The sequence below is a fragment of the Hyperolius riggenbachi genome, chromosome 6, assembly GCF_040937935.1.
Source record: "Hyperolius riggenbachi isolate aHypRig1 chromosome 6, aHypRig1.pri, whole genome shotgun sequence".
Taxonomy (NCBI): Eukaryota; Metazoa; Chordata; class Amphibia; order Anura; family Hyperoliidae; genus Hyperolius; species Hyperolius riggenbachi.
In genome coordinates, this window is record NC_090651.1 from 8,953,939 (window position 1) to 8,964,017 (window position 10,079).

The window sequence follows — 10,079 nt, forward strand, 5'->3', positions numbered from 1 at the left end:
GATTGCAGCAGGGAGTGACAGAAACAGCACAGAGGGGCACAGGAGAAAATAATGAATAGAATGGTATGCTTTTTATTGTAAGAATTTTACAGTACAGATTCTCTTTAAAAGGAAATAAATATGGCAGCCTCCATACACCTCTCTCTACAGTTCTCCTTTAAAAGGGTAAAATAAACCAGGCTACTTTCTTCACTTGACTGGGAGGTAAAGAACCCTTCTATACACTCTCTTGGAGCTCCATATTAAATTGTCCATGTTTATGGCCCTGCCTGGCCTGAAAAGCATTATATTGCAGTTATAGCCGGCTTTACACAGAAGTAAGTACTCAAGAGGAGAAATGTCAATAGCATGACTCAAACTTGGCATAACTTCCTGCTATTGACAAGGTAATTGGAAAGGGCCTTTCCTCCCAGCCTTGTGGAAGAACCTGATAACCATCTCCAGAACATAGACGTACTCTCCGGCCTTCCCTATAAAACTTTCATGGGCATGAATGAGCTGCAGAGTTCTCACCGTAATACTGAACACTGATTAACCAGGCCTGAATCCGGTATGGACAGAACGCGGCAGGACACAGGGTGACACGCTCTTGATTTGATCTTGAGGATGGCATGCGGTAGGCAGACAGGGCATGGACAGGATGCAGAAACCAGCCGTCATCTCTGCCAACCTCTCAACTGACTATTGTGATTTTTCGTGACCCCCCCCCCCCCCCCCCCCCCCAACTGCGTAAAAGCCATCGGTACTCACTTTTTGAATACTTGTTTCGTACTTTTCTTCCAGAACTTCAATATCCAGTTTATGATCATCCTACAAACCAAAAACAATTAAAAATGATGAAGACAACCTGCGACCATCACAAGCTGAGATCGGTCTCTAGAATATCAGTGGCTTTCCTCATTGTCTCATGTACTCGGCAAGACAGGAATCTTATCAGAAGGTTCATCTTATTGTTGTTGCAGCGGCGCAATCAGGATTAATTGTCGCCTGATGTGAGAGATAGCATGGCAATATTTTCACAAACAGTCAGACGCCATGGTAACAGGAAACAGCAATAATTCTGACCGCTTTAATGCTGAATTAGAGGAATGTACCATCGTACCTTATAGGCACTTTAGAGGAGGGTGGGTGCCCAGTAATGTCAACAGGCCCACCTCTCCACTCAGGCATTCCTAATCACTTGGCGATAAGTACAGCTACGTTTTTATGAGCTGACATTCATAGTATGCGGTCAAATACTTCATTCTGGGAAACAAACAGCAGAGAGAAACATTCTCTGATCAGCCACAACATTAAAATGGCCTGCCTAATATTGTGTGGGTTCCCCTTGTACTGCTATAAATGCCCATCTAGGCATTGGGCCGGGAACTAGAAATCACCGGGCCTTCCTGCGAAACCTGGGATGGGAAGGGGGGGGACAGGGGGTCTGTGGTATCTGGCACCCAGAATTTAGCAACAGATTCTTTAAAGAGGAACTCTAACCAAGGATTTAAGTGATCCCAATCAGTAGCTGATACCCCCTTTCCCAGGAGAAGTCTTTACCTTTCTCAAATAGATCATCAGGGGGCGCTGTATGGCTGATATTGTGGTGAAACCCCTCCCACAGTGTGATGTCATGACCATAGTCCTGACAGTTTGTTGTCTGTGAGGCGTGTTGCATTGTGGGAAACAATGTCTGTTTCCAACTGCCAAGCAAGCAGTATCTCCCTCTGTGCATAGAACTCTCAGTAAACCAGCATGGTGGTGTAGTGGTTAGCACTCTCCCCTTGCAGCACTGGGCTACCTTTACTTGGGTAGGAGATACTGCTGGCTACCTATACATACTGCTGGCTACCTATACTGGTATCATCTCTGGCTACCTATACTTGGGTGGCGGGGGGAACTATTTCTGGCTACTTATATGGGTATCATCTCTGGCTACCTTTAGTAGGGGGCTATCTATATGGGGGGGTAATTCTGGTTACCTATACCAGGGGGCTACCCAGGGGCATAACTAAACATCACAGGGCCCCCCTGCAAAACTTTGGATGGGGCCCCCTCCACCTCCCTCGTTTTCTGCACAGGAATACATGTTTTCCCCATGCAGATAAAAAACACTAAAGGTAGCCATACACTGGTCGATTTGCCATCAGATTCGACCAACAGATAGATCCCTCTCTGATCGAATCTGATCAGAGAGGGATCGTATGGCCACCTTTACTGCAAACAGATTGTGAACCGATTTCAGCCTGAAACCGATCACAATCTGTTGTGGTGGTGGTGCTGCTGCCGCCACTCCCCCCCACCCGCATACATTACCTGCTCCGCCGGCGCGACTCCAGTCCCCAGGTCTCCGCTGCTCCGTGTCCGCGCTGGTCTCCAGGTCCAGCATGCTTTGCTTCTTCCTGCCCGGCAGGAAGTTTAAACAGTAGAGCGCCCTCTACTGTTTAAACTTCCTGCCGGGCAGGAGGAACTGAAGGATGCTGGAGACCAGCGCGGACACGGAGCAGCGGTGACCGGGGGTAGTCGTGCTGGCGGAGCAGGTAATGTATGCGGCTCTATTGCGCCGGTCGTCGGGTAATCGAACGCTGCTAGCGATGCGCTCCCTACCCGTGGGCGATCAACGGTAATTTTCCGCATGGAGCGATCGACGGGATCGGACGAAATGGATCGAAATTCGGCGTGTAGCGCGAACGATTGGCAGCAGATTCAATCCCAGTGATCGAATCTGCTGTCGAAACGGCGGCAAATCGGGCCAGTGTATGGCCAGCTTTAGACTTAAAGGAAATGTCAGGCAATCTGTGCTACCCCCAGATCTACTTACATGGGGCTTCCTCCAGCCCCTTACAGCCGACAAGTCCCTGGTTGCTGCTCTGCTCCCAGTACATACATACACACACAGCCGTATTATATTACTACATGAGAGCACATGCTATATGGAGGAACAACAATGACATGCTGAACATAAGATATAGTATCAATGTAACTTTGGCAAAACATTCAGAATGTCACTGACTGATACTACAGGATCTGGGACTCCGTATGAGACAATAGGCTCTCAATGAGGCAGCGACAGTCAGATATCAATCTTACCAACTCCACTGTGTCCCTCCCTAATCAGACACCATAAGGTCACTAGCCTGTGTGTGATAAGAATCTAGAAATCTCTTCTGAGGGATTGCTGAACAAGGGCCAGTCTACAACTTTTTTCAACTTGTGACTCCTTTGTTTGTAACGCTGTACATGAAGTCATCAGAACTTTGCTGCAGTGTGAGACAGATGTTTTTTTACGAACCCTAGGGAGCAGGGACAGTCTACAAATTCCAAAGTGTGTATGATTCCTTATCTGTGTAGTGGACACATGCAGTCAATATAACAACGGTACGAGAGCAGAATACATCTTCTCTCCATGCCCTTAGTTTTCAGTCTCTCAAGCTTCCCCTCCCCCCCTCTCCCCACGGGCCCCCTGTGGCTTCTGGGCCCCCCTGCGGAGGCATCCTTTGCAGGGTCTGTTGTTACGGCCCCTGGGGCTACCTATACTTCAGGGGTGGGGACCATTTCTGGATACCTCTATGGGTATCTTCTCTGGCTACCCATGCTAGGGTGGGTGGCTGCCTATACTGGGGGGGCACTAATTATGGCTACCTATACTGGTGGGGGAGCCAGGGGCTACCTATGTTGGTGTCCTACCTGGGGCTATCTGATACTGGGTTAGGGGGCATTTGGCTAGCTAAAACTGGTGTGTAGGGAAAGGCGGTGGAGGGGCATAAATGTGGGTGGAGCCAACCAAAACTTTGCTATGGAGCCCCATGATTTTAGCCTCGCCCCTGCATTAGATACCAGTGACAGAATATAATAGGAGGGAGCACAGCTATGAGGGATATACAATATATGCCAGCAGCAGGCCCCGGTCCGCCCATGATGCCAAGTGAGGCAATTTCCTCAGGCGGCAGAAGTCTGGTGACAGCACCAGGCAGAAACAGGAAGTGAAGAGAGTGCCTGGCCAACCTATACAGGGGGCACCTATACCTGGCTATCCTATACTGGGGGCAACTGTACCTAGCTACCAACACTGGGGGCACCTATAACTGGCTACATATACTGGGGGCACCTATACTGGCCAACCTATACAGGGGGCACCTATACCTGGCTACCTATACTGGGGCACCTATACCTGGCTATCCTATACTGGGGGCAACTGTACCTAGCTGCCAACACTGGGGGCACCTATAACTGTCTACCTACCTATACTCAGGGTTGTTTTGGGGACCTCACCGGCCGCAGCTATAACGCCTGGTGCAAACTGTCAGGTGCTGTGTCGGGGGGCAGCCTCACAAGTTTGCCTCGGGCACCAAAAAGTCTAGAACCAGCCCTGGCCAGCAGATATAAATATATCGAGGAAGCAAACATCTCTATATAGAACATGACTGTGATTTCTATGCAAATCTATTATGTCATAAAACGGGGATGTCACGGAATACTGCCGCACTGTGCCATATACTGTACAATAATATATAATTATCTCGGCAATAAAAACAAGATGAAGGCGCCGTTGCCAAATACTGGACAGCATTTGCTCGAGGATTTTCTGGTTTATCATTGGATAAATACACGTTATGTGTTGTTGCTTCAGGACTGTATATGGCTGACAGAGGGAAATTCTATAATGGTGGATGAACACTCAGCACTTTCCTATATGGCAAGGATTACTGGTAAACATGATCTCAGCTTGCTAACACTGGTATCATATGCATAGCAAACAGAAGAATTCCACAATGCTGCTAACAGAACCAGGCTGATAGCAGCATCAGAGCTGGCTTTCACACCATGGGTTAGTGCAGGTGTTAAAATGAGTAACAAAAGCTCCTGCTTTGTGCTGCTAATTTTCTTCTGCAGGAAGGTGGGAGATTCTGGGCCATCTGTACTCAAAGTTTTGTTGCCGCGCATGCAAAGAAGGGCTATCTGAGCTCACTGTTACTTTTGGGAATTTTTAGGTGGCTGCACATTAAAGGGTAGGGATCATTTCTAATAGCACTAAATTACAAAATGATTGGTGCAATGGGGGGGTTGGGGCAAATTTATATTTAAAAAGAGGTAGGGGGTCCTTTGCGTGCATCGGTCATCGCAACATCCATTAACAACATACATCTGATCAACCAGCATGTACCATCATGCTCGATCATTAGACCGATTTCGGCACAAAATTGCTCGAATTGTCAATTGGGCATGCTCGTTGCGGGCGGCACAGATTTTAATCCGATTTGATAAAACGAACGAATCGGATGGTTGAGTGGGCTACAAAATCGATAGTTGTATGGCCAGTTTACCGCCTCTAAACAGCAAAACATACAACACAACATCTGTTTACTTATGTTGTATTATATTCCAAATCACTTGAATGTTATGTTTACCAATAGCAAGAAACCTCCCCCCCTACCCTCCCCCCCCCTCCCCCCAGCTGCTAGAAGTACCCCCTGGGGTATTTGTACCACTATTACTGGAGATCTTGTGATCTGCATCCATGTTTTAGTGATCTGCAGCATCTCTTGGCACAATACTAAAGGCTTATCGGGTTCTTTATACAACTTATTGTGCAAAAAGAACTATTATTCATAAAAGGCGGCTGAATGTTAGTTATGCTTCATAGCACATTATTTTTACCAAGATAAGAGTATGAAGGTAAGAGCTTCTCTGGGTTTGTGGTTGGGCTAAAGCGGTCTAAGGATCATTAAACTATCGGACGCCGTGATCTACAGAACTCACGAAACTAGATGTACATCACTTATTTTTAACAGAGAAATTTCCTCGATAGTAATTTGGAGGAATTACAGAGGCCAGACAGAAATGTTTCTACATGATAGGAATTATGGAAAAGACAGTTACTCACCAGTTCCAATTCCTGTTTAAGATCTTGTTTTTTGTTTTTGTTCTTCTTCTTCTTTTTGTCCTTCACATTTTTGTTGTCTACTCTCTTTCCCTTGTCTGGAATGTCCTCACCTTTTGCTCCATCTATCTCCACATAGTAATCTTCCGATTTGTCCTACAACACAAGTAACATCCCAGTGAGAGCAGCACTATATCAGCACATAAAACTCTGCACATGTGAGAGCCTCAGCTGGAGGAACTGGAGACCACCATGTGGTGTGTTTCCGTCTGCAAAGTGTGGTCTTATCCAGTCATATCCATGACTGTGTGCACCAGGTACACAGTCATGGAAATCTGTAACCAAACCAATGCTTCAGAAACCAAATCAAAGGTTCAGAAACTTCGGAAGCAAAATCAGATCTTTGAAAACCATTTCGGAAGTTCAAAAACTTAATTAGAACTTCAGAAACAAAACAGAACCTCAGTCAGAACTTCAGAAACCAAATCAAAACTTCAGAAACAGAATCAGAAGTTAAGAAACAAACTCAAAACTTCGGAAGCAAAGTCAGAACTTTGGAAACCATTCTGGAAGTTCTGAAATGAAATCAGAATTTCAGAAACCAAATCAGAACTTCAGAAACCAATTCACAACGAAAATCAGAACTTCAGATAGAAAGTCAGAACTTCTGAAAACGCCAGAAATTCAGAAAGAAAATCAGAACATTAGAAACAGAATTAGAACTTCAGAAAATAATGAAAAATTTCCAGAAAACAAATCTGAACTGCACAAACCACATTAGAACTTCAGAAAATAAATCAGAAGTCCAGAAACCAAATCAGAACTTCAGAAACTATTTTCTCAGCAATAGATGGGAACCTCTGCCTGCTTTGTCAGTGGTATAATACAATCAAGCTTTGTCCATATTCTCTTTTTCAGGTTGCTGACTGTATTCTCTAAGGAATGATGAATTTTCAGGATTTGCCCTCTTATGCCACGAGCTCTATCATACGATTGCTGCGCACTGTGTATAGCATAGATGCAGCAGCTGCATTACTGCTGAGGGAATTACAGAGACATTTTGCAATGTGACAAAGACATTAAGTTACAGCTGAGTTAGACAACATTACAGCCAAGGGAATACACATGCTGTGCTGTTGTTGGCAGACCATGAAGTGTCGCCACTCTGGGATTAATTAGAATTGCATGGTTTGGGGTTTGTTTATTGATTCATGGGGCAGGTTATATTAGTCATCAGTATTATTTATAGATAGGACAGGAGAGCCTAGCCATGTTTGCCTGATCACATACCTCACTATCTATTCTCTACAGTAACAGGAGGCTTCTCCTCCAGAAGACAAGTGCCAAGACTGGAAGATACACATACCTCACCACATATTCTCTACAGTTACAGGAGGATGCTCCTCCAGAAGACAAGTGCCAAGACCGGAAGATATACATACCTCACTACCTATTCTCTACAGTAACAGGAGGCTTCTCCTCCAGAAGACAAGTGCCAAGACTGAAAGATATACATACCTCACCACCTATTCTCTACAGTTACAGGAGGATGATCCTCTCTGAAAGACAAGTGCCAAGACCGTAAGATACACATACCTCACCACATATTCTCTACTGTTACAGGAGGATGATCCTCCAGAAAACAAGTGCCAAAACTGGAAGATACAGATAACTCACCACCCATTCTCTACAGTAACAGGAGGATGCTCCTCCAGAAGACAAGTGCCAAGACCGGAAGATACAGATAACTCACCACCCATTCTCTACAGTAACAGGAGGATGCTCCTCTCCAGAAGACAAGTGCCAAGACCGGAAGATACAGATAACTCACCACCCATTCTCTACAGTAACAGGAGGATGATCCTCCAGAAAACAAGTGCCAAAACTGGAAGATACAGATAACTCACCACCTATTCTCTACAGTTACAGGAGGATGCGCTTTCGGAAGACAAGTGCCAAGACTGGAAGATACACATACCTCACCACATATTCTCTACAGTTACAGGAGGATGCTCCTCTCCAGAAGACAAGTGCCAAGACTGGAAGATACACATACCTCACCACCTATTCTCTACAGTTACAGGAGGATGCGCTTTCGGAAGACAAGTGCCAAGACTAAAAAGATACACACACCTCACCACCCATTCTCTACAGTAACAGGAGGATGCTCCTCCGGAAGACAAGTGCCAAGACTGGAATATACACATACCTCACCACATATTCTCTACAGTTACAGGAGGATGCTCCTCCGGAAGACAAGTGCCAAGACTGGAAGATACACATACCTCACCACATATTCTCTACTGTTACAGGAGGATGCTCCTCCGGAAGACAAGTGCCAAGACCGGAAGATACAGATAACTCACCACCCATTCTCTACTGTTACAGGAGGATGATCCTCCAGAAAACAAGTGCCAAAACTGGAAGATACACATACCTCACCACACATTCTCTACAGTAACAGGAGGATGCTCCTCTCCGGAAGACAAGTGCCAAGACCGGAAGATATACATACCTCACCACATATTCTCTACAGTAACAGGAGGATGCTCCTCCGGAAGACAAGTGCCAAGACCGGAAGATACAGATAACTCACCACCCATTCTCTACTGTTACAGGAGGATGATCCTCCAGAAAACAAGTGCCAAAACTGGAAGATACACATACCTCACCACACATTCTCTACAGTAACAGGAGGATGCTCCTCCGGAAGACAAGTGCCAAGACTGGAATATACACATACCTCACCACACATTCTCTACAGTAACAGGAGGATGCTCCTCCGGAAGACAAGTGCCAAGACTGGAATATACACATACCTCACCACACATTCTCTACAGTAACAGGAGGATGCTCCTCCGGAAGACAAGTGCCAAGACTGGAATATACACATACCTCACCACCCATTCTCTACAGTAACAGGAGGATGCTCCTCCGGAAGACAAGTGCCAAGACTGGAATATACACATACCTCACTACCCATTCTCTACAGTAACAGGAGGATGCTCCTCCAGAAGACAAGTGTCAAGACTGGAAGATAGACCAGCTAAGGAATGATCCCACAAGATTGACCGAATGCAAGAGCTTTAGAGGATTCTGGCTGTCCCAACGAGGAGCCAATATTAGCTGCAGTTCTCCGCGAAGCTGAACATCTTTCTGTAGGACAGGAACATTTGCCAAAGCCCTGCGCCTCAGCATCCTTCTCCCGGTCCTATTTCTACTCCTCTGCCACCTGCAGCTCCACCCCAAAGACAAGCCTCTCCTCCAGCGCCTCCTCCAGCCCCGCCCAGCTCCGTAACAAATGGAAAGTTACAGTACAGGTAGCTGAGGATTTCTGGGAACCTGTTTTGTGTCCATGATTTCATCCTACAATCTATATATGCTTATCTATATGCAGAACAGGTGACACAGGAACGGCTTAAGCTTGTCTCTGATTGTAAAATAATTCATCCACCCTTCACACACCGCCGGCGTGCGTAACGCAGTGAGGACATAAACAGTAACCGGGGAGAGAGGCCGTCTTATGGAGGATCCAGCCAGTGTGTAAAATAGTCATGTCTGTACTGGTTGTAAAAAGCTCCACGTGAAGGACAACGGCTTAAAGTGAAACGCTTGGACTGCTGGGAGAGCAGAGGAGGCAGCAGAGGAACGCTGCTACGATACGCACAGGGGTTAATGATTTGCTGCTGCTGGCAGGAGAGTGCGATTAGGATATCCTCCGTATTACATATGTTCTGCTGAGCAGGTGGACGCAATTCAAGCAGTAAACCTGGCTTGGCAGTTTTAAATATTTTAAAGTTTGACGCTCACACTTGGGTCATGTCAGATCATGGCGAAGGGTGCTGTAAAAGTTAAAGGGCGACTGTAACGAGATGGATATGGAAGCTGCTATATTTAATCCTTTTAAAGGGAATCTGAAGTGAAAATAAACTTATGATATAATGATTTCTATTTGTAGTACAGCTAAGAAATGAAACATTAGTAGCAGAGATATGAGTCTCATGTTGTTTCTGTTACAGGAAGAGTTAAGGAACTCCAGTTGTTATCTATGCAAAAGAGCTTCTCTGAGCTCCAAGACTTTCAAAGTGGCAGAAAGCTCTGTTTTCTGAAGCTTATCATCTCTAGTGTCTCTCACTGTATTTTGTTTTTTTTTCTGCAGATGAGAGTTCAAAAGTGCACTGGCCTGCTCCATGAAATCATTTAGAATGCTGAGTAG

At 45.7% G+C, this 10,079-nt stretch overlaps 1 protein-coding gene across 3 annotated transcripts in view; it reads right to left on the reverse strand.

Moving 5' to 3' along the window:
* Positions 1-9,064, reverse strand: part of LOC137520650 (potassium-transporting ATPase alpha chain 2-like) — a 36,451-nt gene extending 27,387 nt beyond the window's left edge. The window contains exons 1-3 of one of the 3 annotated variants that reach the window (XM_068238809.1): positions 8,835-9,064; positions 5,867-6,019; positions 751-810 (exon numbers count right to left, since the gene is read on the reverse strand). In XM_068238809.1, coding sequence (XP_068094910.1) covers positions 751-810; positions 5,867-6,019; positions 8,835-8,846 — 225 coding nt within the window. In that variant the 5' untranslated portion in view covers positions 8,847-9,064. Of the gene's footprint in view, positions 1-750; positions 811-5,866; positions 6,020-7,535; positions 7,588-7,996; positions 8,069-8,834 lie in introns of those variants that run through there. The other 2 variants (XM_068238810.1, XM_068238811.1) reach the window with 2 other exon arrangements.
* Positions 9,065-10,079: the final 1,015 nt, after the last annotated feature.